Here is a 17,786-nt window from a genome sequence, read left to right as displayed (position 1 = left end):
AGTTCTGCACATTGACTTTTCTCCCATTTTGTATACCTTAGGGATTATTTTTATCAGTATATAAACACCTTCCTCATTTCCCCTTTTGCAGATGAAGAAACTAAGATTCCAAGGGGGTTAAGTTAGACTGATTCAAGGTCACACATCTGGGAAATACCAAAACTGTGATTTGAACCCAACCCTGTTCATCACCCTCTCCTTCCATTTCAGAGAGGCAGAAGAAAAGAAGAGAGTAAGGAAGGCAGCTTCAGGAGGGCTTAAAGCCCAGAGGGATAAATGAGCCATAACCACAGCTCCCCTCTTATAAGATCCACTCAAAATATATACCCCTCTGGGAGAGGGCAGCAGCTTCCTCTTAATATATGAAGGACCACTTATTACAGAATTGATGTGCCTGTGTGTTTTCACCTGTTAAACAGGGAAGAGTGGCTACTGTTTCTCTGCTGCACCAGCAGGCAGCATGTTCTGGTGCAGCAGAGCTAATGAAAGTCCACATTTAGCAAACCGTTACCCAGCACCAGGCTACTCTACACGCTCTACATGAATGAACTCATTTAATCCTCACAACTCCATTTTATAGATGATATGGATGATGAAACCGAGACATGAAATGCTTAAGTGACTTGCCCATGGTAGAGAACAGAACCTTGGATAAGGGAGGGAAAGGACTAGGATTCCCATCCTGCCTTTTCCGCTGGCTGACCTGAACAGCTGTTCTCCCCCAATCTGTCATGATTCCCTCTCTATGAAATGGGTCAGATGGACCAGACAATCTCTGAGTCTTCTTTAGCTCCCTGATGATTCTTACTGCTTAAGCCAACCTGTATCTGAGAGCAGCATTCCCCTACAGGGAGGTGGAGTTACGTGAGCTGAACATTTATCTCAGGAAATATCTAATGCAGGGCTGGCTGATAGGAGGGTGGAGGGGTCGGTGACCACTACACTATACTCAGAAGTAACAGGAAGACAAGCCCTGGCTGGTGTGGCTCAGTTGACTGAGTGCCAGCCTACAAACCCAAACCTGAAGTAACAAATTTTAGCTCGATAGGAAGAATGTTTTAGCAGTTAAAGCAATCTGGAGTTGTATATCAAAAGTGACAAAAGGAAACATATTACAGAAAAAAATGTAAAGACCTGCATTTATTTGGCTTCAGAAATTAAAAGGTACCTTCTGAGTTAACTGGAGTTCACCTAAAAGTACCCCTAAGGATTTCAGGTGACTATAAATTCTAAATGAAAGGAGAGTGATGTGGCTGCCATGAGAGCTAATGCAGATTTGGTTTGTATGAACAGAAGGGCAATACCCTTGACAAGCAGGAGAAATTCCTGCCTGAAGGACCCAGGACAGTGAAGGGATCAGGGCCACTTGGCAGAGTAAACACTAGGGGGGCAGGCTGTTCAACTGGGGGAATTAAGAGCTGTTGTCAAATGTCCAAATTTGTCCTAGGCAATTCCAGAGATCAATCAGGGCAGCGGTTTATAGCACAATGTAAGGAACTGTAGTAATGAGAACCCTTGAAGAATGAAACAGACTGCCTTACAAAGAACTGAACACTTGGGTAGAGGGGGTGTTCATCTACAGGCTAACGGCTACCTGATCAGACTGTCACAGAGGAGTGGCTGCAATAGGTGAGAGGTTGGTCTGCATGACACCCGAGAGCCCTTTCAGTTCTAGATGGTATAAATATCTCTGAAATCAACTTCCAGTAGGAAGACATACAAGCTGATCACCTGCCACTAGGTAAGATAGGATGCAAGGGAGAGAGTGAACTCACCTTTCCAGGGCACACATTTGGGCTGATGCAGGATCCAGAGAGCTCCCTGTCCCTGGTTCACCAGACATTCAGACCTGGGTCCCTCTAGCACCATTACCTTCCCTGTGCCCCACCCCCATCCCCAACTCACCGGGAGACCGCAAAGAGGCCAGTGAGCAGAGGGAGCAGTTTGAGGGTATCTTGGGGCAGGTAGGTGGAAAGCACAGCCAGGTTGAAGAAGTAGAGGATGAAGAGCTGGACTGACTGGGTCACATACTGCCGGTGGATCTCCACCTCCCGCCGTGGCTCCCCAAACGGTCGCAGTGCAGAAAAACACAACAGGCTCAGCCCATACACCAGGATCCCTGGGTTGGGGGTGGGAGCGTGGAGAATAGAACTAGGTCAGAATAGAACCATAGTCAGGAAGCAAGGGCAGGGTTTGTAGTGGAGAGCTCATGGGCATGGGCTTTCCACAGGGGTTCCTGGGAGGGGACAGGCACATAAGGTGGCAGGGTGTTCGAGGCCCTGAGGGTCCAGGTTGAGTGAAGGGAAACTCTCCTGCTCCCCAAGCCAGGTAGGCTCTGACCTCAAGTCCAGTTTTCAGATGCCCCCTTCCCTCAGGGCCCCAGCTCACCCAACACGATGGGGAAGGTGGCGAAGACCCCGCAGCGCAGCGTGTAGATGAGGCGGGAACTCATGGTGGGCAGCCGAGGGGCATCGAAGGGCAGGAAGGTGTATGCTCCGTATAGCAGGCAGGGGAAGAGGATGAGGGCGGCTCCCACTGAGGCCACGGCCCTCAACCCCTCATGACCCCCACAGCTCCCGCAGCTGCTACAGGCGTGGCCTGGTGGCCTTACCACAGCCTCGGCCCACTTGCACTCAGAGGGCTCCGGGTGGGTGGTTCGGATGGGCAAGAAGGTCTGGCGGCGCTCGCCCTCACCTGCCTCACAGCGCACAACGAGGTCCTCCTGAGGCCGCCGCTCAATGCATTGCAGGTCGATGGGCACAAAGGCCCGGACCGCCTTTTCAGGCAGCAGGTTGGCGTCATCTTCAGGCAACTCCTCTAGCTTACTGAGTGGCTCTGACTGCAGGGGCTCAGGCTCAATGTCCCTCCAGCCAGGGGGGTCCGGGAATGGGGTGCTGAGCTGGGGGCCAGCCCCCCAGGGCAAGGTGGCAGCCTCACTTACTGTGCTGTCTAGACCATCCTCAGCCTCTTCTCCAGCTGTGGGAGACCCAGCTGAAGACCCCACTCTAGAGGATTCAGCACCGGGGGATTTGGCCCCGCTCTCCCCTTCTGGCTGCTGGCCATTGGGGACCAAGGCCTGGGGTGGGCTCTTCTCTGGGGCCTCAGGCCCCTTCACCTCCAGCAGGGCCAGGGTCTCGGGTTCTGTCATCCTGGGACCTCAGTTCTGGAGGCTATGGTGAGGTCATGTCACTGTGGAGGTTAGCAGAGGAAAACTGTCAGAAGCTCCTGTCCTCTGGCCCTTCAGATGGGTTGATAGAACTGAAACTCTCCAGGACAGCTGACCTCATGGGATTTAGCCCCTTCTGGGACCTTAGGGAGAACACGGTATGGAGGAAGGTGTTGAAAGAGAAGGAAGCAGGATGGAAGTGAGCAGCTGAAATGGAGACACCCTTCCAACATCAAATGTAGTCCGGCAGGATAGGGTGCATCAGGGGGCACAGGCCCTGGCAGCTTTGGCCTCAGCCAGTCTCCACCCACACCTTCTACCCACCTCCACCAAAACCCCTAGGGTCATTGCCACCCTAATGCAAGAATGGGAGGAAGAGGAGGTGTCTAAAATTTTGTTAAGAGCTCCTTTCCCACTAAGGATCTCCTTGTGGACAGAGAGGCTGCCCCCTTCACCTTCAAAACTCCCCTTCTCCCTGCAGATCCCCATTTGGAACTCTCCTGGCAACTGATACTAGTGATCTGCTGACAAATCTGTCCCAAAGAACTGGCAAAAGAAGTGTACCCTATTCTTCAGTCTCCAGTCTGGGTACTGGGCAATCTCTAAACTCCTCACTAGCTCACCTCATCCATCTCCAGAGGGCCTAGATCTGTGCATTCTGACTCCTAAGTCCAATCATGGCTGTTTCCTATGCCTCTGCTCCTGTCTTTCTCTTCACCCTGCCATTCCTCGTCTCACTGCTTCCTGATGGGGCTGACGCCCTCCCTCCACCTCCTGAAAGGTCTCCTACCCCTTGCCATTTGGACCCATGACCACCTCTTACTTTCCATCTGGAGAGAGGTGGAGGGTCCCCAGCTTCTGCGAAGGAGCTGCCCAGCTCCCTGCTGGCTCTGCAAGTATTCCTTTCTTTTGCTTTACCTGTGTCTCCAAACCAGTCTGACCAGAGCAGGTGGGGCCCAGATTAAAGGGGCAGGCCCTGCCCTACTGAATCTGCCGACAGAAAAAGCATTAGAGGAGGATGTCATCCTTTCTGAAAGTGGAGGTGCAGCTGGGCGTAGAAGTAAGTGTGTGTATTAGGCAAATGGGATGTATAGGAGCTCCCAGCTCAGGAAAAAAAGAGGGGGACCATCGTGTTTGTGCATCAAAGGGTATTTGGAGTAGGTCAGAATACCCAGAAAAGAGGTGGAATTTCTACACTTATTCATTCAATATTTATTGAGCACCTAGTTTTAGCTAGGCACTATTCTAGGCACAGACAGGGGAGAGAACAAGATGACAGGCAAGGACTCTGCTCTTGAGGAGCTTGTTCTACTGGCATAACATAATAAAGCCTAGCAACTAAATCAGTAAGACTAGCCCTGGCTGGTGTGGCTCAGTGGATTGATTGTCAGTCTGTGAATCAAAGGCTCACTGGTTCAGTTCCCAATCAGGACACACGCCTGGGTTGCCGGCCAGGTCAGCCCAGTGGGGTCCTCTTGAGAGGCCACCACACATTAATGTTTCTCTCCCTCTCTTTCTTCCTCCCTTACCCTCTATAAAAATAAGTAAATAAATAAATAAAATCTTAAATCAATAACATTATTTCGGTAGGAAAAACCTCTTTTCCAAGGTGCCATTTGAGCTGAGACTTGAAGGGAAATGAGGAGTATGAAAGTTTCAGGCAGAGGAACAGAAAGTGAAAGACCAATGAGAGGGAAGACTTGGGCTGTTTCAGGAACAGAAAGAAGGTTGGTGGCTGGAACCAGGAGCATAGTAGTGGAAGAGGGATTTATGTTCCCATTACAACAGGTGCACAGGGTCCCTAAACTCCTTGCTTTTTAGCTTAGGTTTAAGGCCAAGAAAGCAATAGGAATCCAAGTTGATCTTTCCAGTGGGAGGACCAGGGGGCAGAACCGTGAGGGAGTGGCTTCTTATTCCTGTGGGACCTTACCTCTAAAGTCATTTGAGCTTTGTGAGGGCGGGAGAGTGACTGGGTTGCTCATCTTTGTGTCTCCAGAACCCAGCATTGTGGCTGGAAAACAGAAGGTGTTCAATAAATGTTTGCTAGACTGTAAATCTTTGGGAGGGAGAGCTGAAGGGCTCAGGCACTTGTACAAGTCAAGTCTTGGACGGTCTTACTCGTGTTCAGTCCTTTACAAGAAAACTTTCACATACATTTTTTGTTTGTTTGTTTGTTTGTTTGTTTGTTTAAATAATGGAAAAAAAGGGGAAACTTGGAATCACTCTAACCAGTAATCTGAAAGGGACTTGGGAGAAACAGAATGATAGAGCTAATAACCACCATAGGACAAAGCAAAGTTAGGATCCCAGCTCCCAGCGTGAGCTCATCTACCCCACTCAGCTTCAGCCCCTTGGCTGGGTCCACTGTCCGCACTCTGGTAGCTTTGTCAATAAAGTTTTTCTTACGGGCTTGAAAAAGCCGGAAAGAGGATATGCTATATGCTGCCCATAGTTAGTTCGGGCAACTTCCCGGGAGGGAAAATGAATTTCGCGAGATTTGGTGGTAGCAGGCCACTGGTCCACTACTGTGCAGCTGCTATCGCGAGATTTGGTACGCGGAGGAGGAGCTGTCGGGGGCAGCCGCCTCACAGCGATGGCGGCCAAGCAAGGCCGGCCGTGGTGGCGACTGGGGCTACGGTCGGAGGCGGCCGTGGTGGCTGTAGCGGTGGGTGGTGGGGGCCTGTGACCGGGAGCCACCCTTGGGCCCTGGAACCATGAGCCAAGGCCCCGCCACAGGGGAGAGCAGCGAACCCGAAGCAAAAGTCCTCCACACTAAGCGGCTCTACCGGTGAGAGGGGCCAGTGCGTGAGTGCAGCTGCAGAGGGAAGTAAGGGGCAGCGAGGGGTGGGGCCTCTGGGCGGGCGGTGCCTGGGTGCTCGCGGAGGTGGAGGGTGCAATTTTGGAGGGAACAGGGGGCGGGGTCCCGTAACCCGGGCTGTAGTTGAATGAAGGAATTGGGTGGATGGGAGGTTTGGATGGAAGCACGTGGGGAATCCCCTCCGCAGTGCGTAGTGAGCTCGGAGCGGGTACCGAGCTTTGCCAGTTTGGGGTAAGGTGGGAATTGAGGGGTTGAGAAGGTAAAGGGTGGGGTCAGAGCTGGAGAAAAACCAGGAGGGGAATAGTGTTAAGAACCTTGTAGGACTTCTGGGAAGAGCTCTGAACTGAAATCAAGAGAGCCAGGTTCAGGGCCTTGCCACCTCTCACTCTGTGACCTTGGGCAGGAGCGCCATCATCCTTAAAAGGAGAGATTTGGATTTGATAACACCCTGAAGCCCCTTATGGCTCTAGTTTTTGGGAATCTGAATGAAAAGAAAGGCTGGAAGACACTGTGTTGGACTGGAAGGGCTATGATGGACTTTGAGTCCTGAGAGTTCTTAGGTCATGGGAGCCCATTTAAGGGCTCCTGGGACTCCTGATTCCTGCTTTCAACCTCATGACTACAGTCTTTTGCCAGGCAACTTACATCCTTGGTTTCTGATTTCCACAGTGCCACTCCAACATCTTCAGCCCTCTGTTGGGAATAAGCTAGTATGCACTCTCCCACCCTGGGTCAAGGATTTTTTGTGTGAAGCAGCTGGAACATGGGCTGTAGAACTGGATCAAAATAGAATGAAGCATAGAGATCAAGTTGAGTTTTCTGCCTTCTAATAGGGAGTAGGGCTTGCAGTTTTCATTTAGCTCAGGCTCTACTGAACAGGATGTTGGCATGAGAAGACTACTCTGTGATGAGCCCCGCGCCCCATCCTGGCAGGGAAAGAGTGAAGAGCATGTTGTCTTTTCTCCTTTGAGGAGGCATCCTGCCTTCTCTGGCTTCGTAAGTCAGAAGACTGGGGAGTATAGCCTTTTCCCAAAATAGAAAAGATCCAATCCAGCAGCTCCTGGGCTTCCACTGGGCCACCCCAGTGGTGAGGAGGTGGCTGGGGGTGGGACATGTGCCTTGTCATGCTGTCAAGTGTCAGTGCTGCCCATCAGACAGCATGGGCAGTGTCTGCAGGATTCCTGTGTCTCAGTAGTGAATGAGACGCAGGTGAAGGCTGTGGTCATCTTTCTAATCATTGTCAAATGTAGCTCTTCCTCAAGTCACAGCCTTCATAGGACTGACTGATTTAAACTGATGTGTTTGCATGTGTGGTTAACATGGGTATCTCCCCCTGTAGTTGTATGCTGTTGGCTTTGAGCATAGTGGAAATCTCAGGCAGGTCTCTGTTTTTATTCTTTTTTTAAAAAAAGATTTTATTTATTTATTTTTAAAGAGAGGGGAAGGGAGGAACAAAGAGAGGGAGAGAAACATCATTTGGTTGCCTCTTGTATGCACCCTGACCGGGAACCAAACCCTCAACCCAGGCATGTGCCCTGACTGGCAATTGAACCAGCAACCGTTTACTTTGCGGGTTAGTGCCTCTCCAGCCGAGCCACAGCAGTCAGGGCTCTTTTTATTCTTTATTATAGCAAGGAAGATGTGATTTCTCTGCTAAAGATAACTTTGTTCTTAGACTACAAAACTGTTAGTCTGAGCTTTAGTAAATTTGGGACAGTCCCACAGTGAAACTGTTTTCAGAAATGAAATTCTGGAAAAAAAATTTTAGATTTTATTTATTTATTTTCAGAGAGAAGGGAAGGGAGGGAGAGAAGCGTCACTAGGTTGCCTCTTGCACACCCCTAATTGGGGAACTAGCCTGCAACCTAGGCATGTGCCCTGACTGGGAATTAAACCTTTTGGTTTGCAGGCTGGTGCTCAACCCAGTGAGCCACACCATGCAGGGCTGAAATTCTGAAATGTTTTAAGCTCCTTAGAAGAAAAAGCAACTGGAGAAGAGATGTTGGAAGGGATACAGGCACCAATTAATTAATTATACCAATTAACTTAAAATATATGTGTATATATATTTTAGAGAGAGGAAGGGAGAGAAGCATCAATTTGTTGTTCCACTTATGCACTCATTGATTAATACTTGTATGTGCCCTGACCAGGGATCAAACCTGTGACCTTGGAGTATCTGAATGACACTCTAACAACTGAGCTACCTGGCCAGGGAATGTTTTTCTTTTTTTAACACTGCTTGTCCTGGGATTACAATGGTGAATGAGACACAGGACAGTTTTTGTGGTTTTGTTCTAAAGGATATTACAATTTAGTGCAGGAGCTTGTAATCTGATGTGGAATGGAGAAAAATGTCCTGAGTCCTCTCATGTTTAAGAATTTGTAATTACCCCTGGCTGGTGTGTCTCAGTGAATTGAGTGCTGGCCTGCGAACCAAAAGGTCGCCAGTTCGATTCCCAGTCAGGGAACGTGCTAGTTTGTGGGTTGAGAGGTAACCCATTGATGTTTCTCTCACAATATTGATGTTCCTCTACCTCTCATTCTTTCTCCCGTCCACTCTCTAAAAATAAGTAAATAAAATCTTTATTTTTTGAAAATGGTGAGTGGCATCTTAAGAGCACTGGTAGAAGGAATGGCAAGGAAAGAAGAGACATAGGAAATATTTAAATATTTTATTTATTTTTAGAGAGGGGAAGGGAGGGAGAAGGAGAGGGGAAAAATCAATGTGTGGTTGCCTTTCATGTGCTCCCTACCGGGGACCTGGCCCACAACCCAGGTATGTGCCCCAACTAAGAATGGAACTGGCAACCCTTTGGCTCACAAGCCCACACTCAATCCACTGAGCAACAGCAGCCGGGTGCAATAAATAAAATATTTTTTAAGAAAGAATTTGCAAGTAGAATGTGTTAGAGTAGTGGTTATTAAACTGTTGGCATTGAGGCTCTAAGGAGAGCTCTGGAGCCTGTCCATAAAACACACACACACATACACATACTCCTCTCACCTACTGTGGGCTGAAGTTAAAAGCCCTGCCCTGGGGACTAAGCTGGTATGGAGTAGATCACTGATTGCTGCCTGACGCTGCCCCGGGCATCAAGGGCCGGGCTGAGCAGAAGTGCTTGGCTCCCATGTCTAGGCAGCCAGTTGGTTAGAGTGTCGTCCAGAAAGTGTTTGGAGAAATGCTGAACTCTTGAGATTGTTTGTGAGAAGGCCTTGATTACCCTCCTACCCACTCATCTGGGTACTGGTGGTCACTTTGCCCTGTAAAGGGCAACTTTCAGTGGTGTACCACCTGAGGCACTACAGGGTGCTCACCTGCTGAGGCCCACCTTCCCCAGCCCAGGAGCAATACTGATTGCTTCAGTATTCTGAAACAATCCTGGATTGTTTTGGGCCACAATGATCACTGCTTGGTTTTTGGTTGCTTTTGTGTTCAGAGTTATAGCCAGTTCAGCTGTTCTCCCAGCTGCTGTCTGTCATCCTCTGGGTTTTACCCTTCCAGAGATGACCTACATCTGGCACTTACTAGCCATCTGTGGAGTTTCCTTGGCCTTTTCTGTTAGTGGCTGGAGTCTCTCAGTCTTTTAATAAGAAGGATGGAGACTCATACATATTGAGCACTTAATACATGTGCGGCACTGTTATGAGTGCTTTTTGTATTAACTAATTTAATCCTCACAAAGTAGGTGATAATGTTATTCCTGTTTTATAAATGGGAGAACTGAGAAATAAGGAAGTTAGGTATTTTGCTCAGGACCACATAGCTGGGAAGAATTAGAGCCAGGATTTGAACCCAGGCAGTGTGTTTCCAGAGTCTACACTCTCTGTATTGAACAAACAATTCCTTCAGCAGAATCCAGAAGACCTTATGATAAGGAAGCTCAGGAAGCCCCCCACCCTATTTTCCCATACCCCACTATTCCAAAACAGAATTTTATATTATGAATACGGTTCCTTTCTGTCAGAGATAATATGTTCTTATATTATAATAATTCATTCATCCCACCATTATTGAATACCCACTATGTACCAGTGCTATATATAAATTATTTTATTTAACCCTGACAACAGTCCTTTGTGGTAGCTGCTGCTATTTTCTCCATTTTTATGGATGTGGTAACTGAGGCTTGAAGAGGTTATGTAATTTGCTGCCCAAAGTTAGAGTTAGTAAGGCGTAGCCAAGGGTCATTCCCTAGATTTTCTGCCTGGGATCATAGCCAATGCTCTTTCCCTTGGGAGGGTCTACCTTCCCATATCACAGGGTTTCTCTTCTTTGACACTGTTTACATTTTGGGTGGGATCGTTATTGTGGTGGACTGTCCTGTGTATTGTGGGGTGTCTACCACTCTCTAAATGAGTTGTGACAATCACAACTGTCTCTGTCATTGCCAGATATTCCCTGAGCGGGGGGGCTGCTGTATCGGGATGGAGACTAATGATCTTGTCTCTTTCTTTTTTTTTTTTTTAAGAGCTCATCCTGCATCCTTCTCATTTCCCCATCCCTAATTTTTTAGCTCTTCCTTTAGGGTCAGTGCCTTAGCATGCTAGGCAGATCATTTGCATGGCTCAGGGGCTGTTTGCCTGTATTTCCCTGCAGGGCTGTGGTGGAGGCTGTGCATCGACTTGACCTCATCCTTTGCAACAAAACCGCTTATCAAGAAGTGTTCAAACCGGAGAACATTAGCCTGAGGAACAAGTAAGCTAGAGATACTAAATCATAGATCCTTATAGTTTCTCTACCTCTCTTGACTGGAAAGCATCACATACAGATTCATGTTCTCTCTTACCTCCTGTCCTTGTGGTACAGTAATGTGCTGTGGAGTCTCTGGTCCTCCAGGGAGAGGAGATGGCGATCCTTCACTCTCTCTGCACCTTCTACATCTAATAGACTGGTGCCATAGAGTGGCATTTGAGTTAGGGGAATTGGCCATACTAAACAAAAGGCAAAAAAGAGGGGATAAAAAGGAGAGAAGGATGCAAGGAAAGAAGGAGAAGGTTATTAAAGTTCTTACTGCTCCTGTCTGTCTTTTGGGGCTCCCGCTGCCTTCTAGCACAGATGTTGTCCTGGGTCATACTGACTGAGCCCAGATGTCTCCTGGGAGGGCCAGAGCTTTGTTGGTAGGGCATTGGCAGATACCTCCTTGCTTTCATTTCTTGTGTTGTTCATCAAGGAATGGGCAGTCTCTCATGGTCCTCTGCACCCTTCCAGGCTGCGTGAACTCTGTGTCAAGCTTATGTTCCTGCACCCAGTGGACTATGGAAGGAAGGCTGAGGAGCTGCTATGGAGAAAGGTATACTATGAAGTTATCCAGCTTATCAAGACTAACAAAAAGGTAAGGTGAGATCCTAGGTCTTGGGAAGAAATTTTTTTTAAGAGGGGAAGCTAAGGAAGGAAGAGATAGCTAGGAAAGTGGGCTGGAGCACAGATAGAGATAGGAAAGCCAAAGAAGAGATGGCAGAAGGGAGGGAGGGCATTAGATAGAATTAGGACTGGGGAAGGATGGGAGCCTGATACCAGGAGGGGGGAGACCTAAGGGCAAAATAGATTTAAAGATGTGGGGATGGTTCATAATTAAGAGGAGGTGTGGATTAATTTCCAGAGCCAAGAAGAGTTTATTTCCTCAGTGAGATGAAAGAGGTTAGGGAGGGAGAAGCAGTACTCTGAGTTTGTTGCTTAGCCAGTCATTTCCCTTTCCAAATCTCTAGCATATCCACAGCCGGAGCACCTTGGAGTGTGCCTACAGGACACACCTGGTCGCTGGTATTGGCTTCTACCAGCATCTCCTTCTCTACATCCAGTCCCACTACCAGCTTGAACTGCAGTGCTGCATCGACTGGACCCATGTCACCGACCCCCTCATAGGTTAGTGAACTCTGAAAGGTGAGCTTAAGGGGCATGTTCATATGCCTCCACCTCTGGTCGTCTTATCCCTCAGGGTTCACGTAGCTTGTGACCCGGCCAGGCAGAGAAGGTTCTGGCAAGACGTACAAATGGTGCATGAAGTTTGGACTTACCCAAACAAGTATATGGATTAGGGTGAAGATCTTAAGAAGAAAGAGAGCCTTCTGATGATCTGAGATTGTAGACTGACATGGAGTCAGGAGGAGGGATGGAATGATCTGGAGGAAGTCTGGCACTAGAAGATGGTCTTAATAGCGTTTGTTTTCTTCTCCCAGTTGAATTTCGTTGGCACTGTTTCTTTTAACTTCAGAGATTATTTCCAAGGGTTTGATGAAAGTATTGAAATTTGTAGAAATGTTGGCAATATTATGGACATTCTTTCAACCTAATGCAAATCTCTTTTTCAGCCATCTCAGGTACTGGCAGCTACAGTTTACCTCCCTTTTCTATAGCTGGTAGTTTTCTCTCCAATTCGGCCTCCCTTTAGTGCTCCTCCCTTCTTTCTCCAACCCCCCTGCCTGACCAGGGCATGGACATTGCATGCCGGAGGTGGAGGTTTTGTTCATGCTGCCACGTGGAAGCATTTTCTGGTCAGAAGCCCAGCACTGTATTTTGTGCATTTAAAACCATCATTTAAAAATAAACAACATTCATCTGATACAGCACGCATAGGCTTTATACCAGATGGCCAGAGGGTTTGTAGCCTAAAAAGAAGATTAAGAACCTTTACTTCAAAAGGTTGGTTCCCCAAACCACTTTAGTTTTTTCCCCTTTATTGATATTTTCTCCATTCAGCCAACTAAGAAATGTCTCTCTAGAAACATTAGGAAGGGCTTTTCAGAATGGGAGCTGCAAACCCAGGAGAAGGGTGCAAGGTGGAGTAGGTGAAAGGGTGGTCTCTAGAGCCAGACTTCCTTTGAATCCCGGTTCTGCCACTCCCCCAGTGTTGGACTGTGGTCTGTTTGACTGTTACTCCCTTAGCTGTAAAATGGGAGTCAGAGGAGTAACTACCTCGTGGGGCTGCTGTGAAGCTCAGCTAAGTTGATATTGTAAGACACTTAGACCAGTACCTAGCACATGGGAGACTGCCTCCCAACGAGCTCAGGCTTTCTGAGCTGCAGTTTCAAGGAGGTGAAAGCCCAGCCACCACCATCCTCAGGCAAAGGCAAACTCACCTTGTCTCCTTTGTGCTCAGACTGTCCAATCTGCTGCCTACTCCTCTGTGGTTCTCTTCTCCTAGGCAGGAGCCAGGACCCTTGTTCATATTCCATTCTTTTTTTTTTTTTTTTTTTTAGATTTTATTTATTTATTTTCAGAGAGAGGGGAAGGGAGGGAGATAGAGAAGGAGAGAAACATCAGTGTGTGGTTTGCTCTCAAGTGCCCCCTACTGGAGACCTATTCCACAACCCAGGCATGTGCCCTGACTGGGAATCGAACTGGCGACCTTTGGGTTCACAGGCCAGTGCTCAGTCCACTGAGGCACACCAGTCAGGGCCCACATTCCATTCTTCCTGGACAAGTTTCTATTCTTTACCCAAACCTTTTATCTTTATATAGGAATCTTCTACCCAAGGCACCCACAACTGTCCTCACACTTGAACCTCATGCATTCTTCCTTTCTGGAAGCCTTTGTAGGCTTTCTAGAAGGTCTAGGTGACCTTTCACATGAACTTCCTCCAGGGAGCTGTTCTAGGTTGAGGACCCTAGTCCTTCTCTTCCATTTCTTCCTGTCCTGTGAATGAGTCCTACCTGCAAACCTGTGTGTCTCTTCTATGTCCTGTATGAGTGTCCTCTGTTCCTTAAAATAGTGTTCTAAGACTAACCCTGGATTCTTGAATTCTTTTGTCCACCTAGGAAAGTATTTCCTCATAGGTAGGGGGAGAGGAATAGTCTCATAAATCACTCTCTCTCTCTCTCTCTCTCTCTCAGGATGCAAGAAGCCAGTGTCTGCCTCAGGGAAGGAGATGGATTGGGCACAGATGGCATGCCATCGATGTCTGGTGTACCTGGGGGATTTGTGTAAGAATACGAACTTTTCATTTTCTCTGTTTCAGGCTACAGGACAGGCTCAAGCTGCTTCAGTTGTTGGTACCACCTGTTATGTTATTTGAGAGCAAGACGATTATTTTGGCCTCTGATAACGTTCTCCTTTTCGACTGCTTACAATGTTCGTTTCTTTTCACTGCTTTTCTGTAAGTCAGAGAAGATCAGTGAACACAGAAAAAGGAAAATGTCTTTGAGCTTTGAGAAAGTCAGGGTGCTAACTCAGTTTCAGAAGTGCGTTAGGAAGATTTTAATTTCTCCTTTGAGTTTTTTTCCTCTCCATGGTCCTAGAGGAATTGAAATCAGTCCTCAGGGAGGACTTACCTGACTGACAGCAGTTTCTCAGAATGGAAAAGTACTCTCTCTGTGATTCCTGGGTCTCCCGTCCTTATAGACAAAAGGTACTCATTAGGCTGCTGGTGTGTGGCTATTGGGTGCATTGTCTTTTATTGAGCTGAGGCTCCTTCTCTTCCTGCCCCAAGCCCACTCCTTGGACCCTCAGAGGCAGGTTGCACAGAGAGAATGAGCCATTTCACATTAGACCGAGTGTCATTAGTAACCTCTCTCTAGAATTCAGTAGTTGCATTCCAGAACCAGTATCAGAGGACTTTCCGAGTATTATATATGCTGCTTCTCTTCACTGGGACGAGATCATGAAAAGAGCTTGTTTATTTTACAAACACTAGCTGTACTTTATATAGAGTAGAACTTACCAACAAGGAAGAGAGAGTCGAACAATTCGCCCATAGTCATGTACGTTTAAGACTGTTGGAGGCCCATGCAGCTGGCCTCCTAGTTCGGGTGTCTTCCTCCCAGCATCTTAGTGCAGCTTCTCAGAGTGGACTGCCGGATGAGGGGTGGGTTTTCTGAAACACAGGACCATTGCATTTCTTTCCTCCTCTTTCTCCTGCAGCACGATATCAGAATGAATTAGCTGGTGTAGACACCGAGCTGCTAGCTGAGAGATTTTACTACCAAGCCCTGTCAGTAGCTCCCCAGATTGGTAAGTGGACCTTTGTTTGGGCCTCCCAGCCCAGCATCATTTCCCAAGAAGAGGACAATGTTGAGATGGCAGGCAGGCCATACTCACTTTCCCCTGGGTCTTTCCCTCACTCAGTTCTCTTGTACCTCACCTTTGTTATGCATTCTCCTCCTTTGTAATGCGCACTAATAAGATGGTAGAAGGGGAAGAGAAATGGGAAAGTCTTGAATGAAGAAGGAGGGAGGCAGAAGAAAAGGAGAGAAGAGGGCTTCCCTGTCCCTGAGATCTGTGTAGAAAGAGCAGACTGTGCTTCATCTGCCTGCCCCCAGGATGCACAGGGAGAGAAGGGATTAGGTTCCGTTACAGGGAGAGACGGGGATTAGTGGAAGGAGATCTCAGAGGTGGGAAACTGAGCTGGGTTAGAGGACAAGGCCTCATGGAGTTCTGTCAGCCCTGGAAGAGTCCCAGCTGCTGCTGAAGGAACGGCGCCCATCAGTGCTGAAATCCTTAGCAGGCCAGGGAATAGACTGAGTCTGTGATCATTAATGCCCTGGAGGAATAAAATTAAGCTGCTAATCACCTAGACACCTGCAGACTCAACTCTTTTCCCCAGGAGTTTTCTCTAATGCTTAGCTTTGGTTGGGCCTGGCAGCTTTGGGTGAGTATTATGGCTACAGGCTGTGTGACCTCTCTCCCCCCTCCCCCCCAGGAATGCCCTTCAACCAGCTGGGCACGCTTGCAGGCAGTAGGTACTATAACGTGGAAGCCATGTATTGCTACTTGCGCTGGTGAGTACTTGCTGCTTCTTCCCCAAGCCTGTTTTCACATCCATGCCAGTCCTGCTTTGTTTTCTCTCTCCTCATCCTCCCTTCTCTAGCTCCTGGCTGATGTGTACAGGGGACTGCTGAGATTGAGGGGTCCCTCCTGTCGAGGGCACCTGGGAAGTTCTGCTGCTTTTCACCCAGCCACCTGGATTTGTAGGCACTTGGGCAACTAATGTAACTGTTTGCTATCTTATGCAAAATACAGGATTGTCATCTTGGAGGAGGAAATAAATTCGACAGAGTTGATAAAATGTTACCAAAGTAGCCTCTGACAGGAACCTCGGAATTGTAGAGCTTCTGTGTTTCGAGGTGACAGGGATAATAGTGTGGGGGACCAGCTTCCTCGGATCTGACAATCAGCTCTTAGGATAAAAAAACATTTTTAAAAATAATGTTTTATTTTTCAGTTACAGTTGACATACAGTGTTTTAGTGTCAGGTAAACACTTTTACAGGGCATCCAAAGTTGATTATGCTACTGAGTCACCATCACCAAATGCACATGAGACCGGTAGGTAAACCAGAATGCCATCGATTACATTCTGGTGAGAAATAAGCTGCCAGGGGAGCTGGGAGACTCACTGTTGCTACCCAGCCAGGGCTGGAGTCTCCTTATGGACCCAGTTATTCTAGAAGAGGTTTTGTAGTGAATTGGGCTTCAAAGTAAGAGAATAAGGTGGTTTTCATAGCTTAGGTAGTCAAATACTAAAGGGGAAAGAAAAATACTTAATTCTGCCTTATAAATCCATGTGTCACGATCCTGGGTTCACTTGGTCAAGGAAACCTATTCCCTGTACCAACAAAGTGCATGCTCTTGCAGTGCCCCGCCTCCTTTTCAGTACAGACCGGCCGCCTCTGCCACTGTACTTATCCCTAAATATTATTGTCTTGGATCCCTCATCACACTCATAATCATGATTTAGGGTGATTCACTTCCAAAGAGAGTCAAGCACATGCAGGTGTGGAAGGTGTCCACAGAGGCCCTACTCTGCTCTGCTGAGACAGTTACACCTCATGGTCTGGGGCTTTGGCATTGGGTAGGTTTAGTTGGGCAGGTAGGGTTTCTCACTGGTATTCAGCTGACCTGGAGGTCTCACATATATGAAGGGCTGGCCCAACGGGACGGGCCCCTCTTTCCATGTGGTCTCAGTCTCCATGTGGTTTCTTTCTCAGAGTAGACGGACTTCTTTCGTGGTGGCTCCAGGCTTCACAGTAAAGAATGACCCAAGGGACTTGGAAAAAGAATCTACCGGTCTCGTAAGGCCGGACCTGGAGACCGACAGAGTTACTCCCACAGGGTTCTGTCGGTCAGAGCAGTGTGCAGTCCCCCTCTCCCCGCAGGCCCTCTCCCCATGGCCCCGCCAAGGTTTAAAGAGCTGAGGAGACAAAAAACCCTCTTCTCAATAGAAGGAGTATCAAATTTAACTCTCCACAAACATATATTTCTTCCTTACTAGGCCTTGTTTTTATAATTAAAAGGTTTTTTTTTTTTTTTAAATTTGAAAGTGTAGCACACTGTTAAGATCATAGACCTCAGTGAGACAGACTCGGGTTGGAGACTCAGCTCCACCACGTATTTAGCTGTGTGACCTTGGCAGTAGTGCTTGTTCTCCCAGGCTTCGTTTCCTCACCTAAACATGTGGACAATATTAGGGTACAAAGCCTGACAGTAGTGTGATGGTGCTCAGCATATATTTGCATTTGAATGAGCATTATGAGGCTCAGCTGAAATGGTGTATGTAAATATCCTTGCACATCGTAAATCCTTGTTAAATGCTGCCTGTTAAGTGCTCAGTGCTTTAGAGAAGATGAAGGATAATGTATTTCAAGGATAGTAACTAAGTTAACTTTGTAACATGAAGTAGGATCCATCGTCTCATTTCTAGATATAGAGGAGATGTAGAAATGTAGAGGAGATGTCATCTTTACTCTGACTAACCTGGAAGCTGTAGTGTGCATGTGTGTGTGTTTTATCAGGAGAAATAGCTTTCACCCTTAGTGTATATGGAAAGACAGGCTGGGACAGACTGTATTTACCAGAAGCATTAT

At 47.7% G+C, this 17,786-nt stretch overlaps 2 protein-coding genes and 1 long non-coding RNA gene across 6 annotated transcripts in view; 1 reads left to right on the top strand and 2 right to left on the bottom strand.

The window, feature by feature from the left end:
* Positions 1–4,534, bottom strand: part of TMEM79 (transmembrane protein 79) — a 5,490-nt gene extending 956 nt beyond the window's left edge. Inside the window, exons 1-3 of one of the 2 annotated variants that reach the window (XM_028503201.2) lie at positions 3,990–4,534; positions 2,389–3,189; positions 1,906–2,119 (exon numbers count right to left, since the gene is read on the bottom strand). In XM_028503201.2, the coding sequence (XP_028359002.1) occupies positions 1,906–2,119; positions 2,389–3,148 (974 nt within the window). In that variant the 5' untranslated portion in view covers positions 3,149–3,189; positions 3,990–4,534. Of the gene's footprint in view, positions 1–1,905; positions 2,120–2,388; positions 3,310–3,989 lie in introns of both variants that reach the window. The other variant, XM_028503200.2, reaches the window with a different exon arrangement.
* Positions 1–8,414, bottom strand: part of LOC118498192 — a 21,136-nt gene extending 12,722 nt beyond the window's left edge. The window contains exon 1 of the long non-coding RNA XR_004900715.1: positions 8,119–8,414. This is a non-coding gene — a long non-coding RNA (uncharacterized LOC118498192). The remainder of the gene's footprint in view (positions 1–8,118) is intronic.
* Positions 5,716–17,786, top strand: part of SMG5 (SMG5 nonsense mediated mRNA decay factor) — a 26,784-nt gene continuing 14,713 nt past the window's right edge. The window contains exons 1-7 of one of the 3 annotated variants that reach the window (XM_028502504.1): positions 5,717–5,954; positions 10,585–10,683; positions 11,197–11,320; positions 11,694–11,850; positions 13,819–13,908; positions 14,846–14,935; positions 15,624–15,702. In XM_028502504.1, the coding sequence (XP_028358305.1) occupies positions 5,881–5,954; positions 10,585–10,683; positions 11,197–11,320; positions 11,694–11,850; positions 13,819–13,908; positions 14,846–14,935; positions 15,624–15,702 (713 nt within the window). In that variant the 5' untranslated portion in view covers positions 5,717–5,880. Of the gene's footprint in view, positions 5,955–10,584; positions 10,684–11,196; positions 11,321–11,693; positions 11,851–11,952; positions 12,480–13,818; positions 13,909–14,845; positions 14,936–15,623; positions 15,703–17,786 lie in introns of those variants that run through there. The other 2 variants (XM_036015508.1, XM_036015509.1) reach the window with 2 other exon arrangements.

Source organism: Phyllostomus discolor, chromosome 14, assembly GCF_004126475.2.
Source record: "Phyllostomus discolor isolate MPI-MPIP mPhyDis1 chromosome 14, mPhyDis1.pri.v3, whole genome shotgun sequence".
Taxonomy (NCBI): Eukaryota; Metazoa; Chordata; class Mammalia; order Chiroptera; family Phyllostomidae; genus Phyllostomus; species Phyllostomus discolor.
This window is presented reverse-complemented; position numbering and strand designations above follow the sequence as displayed.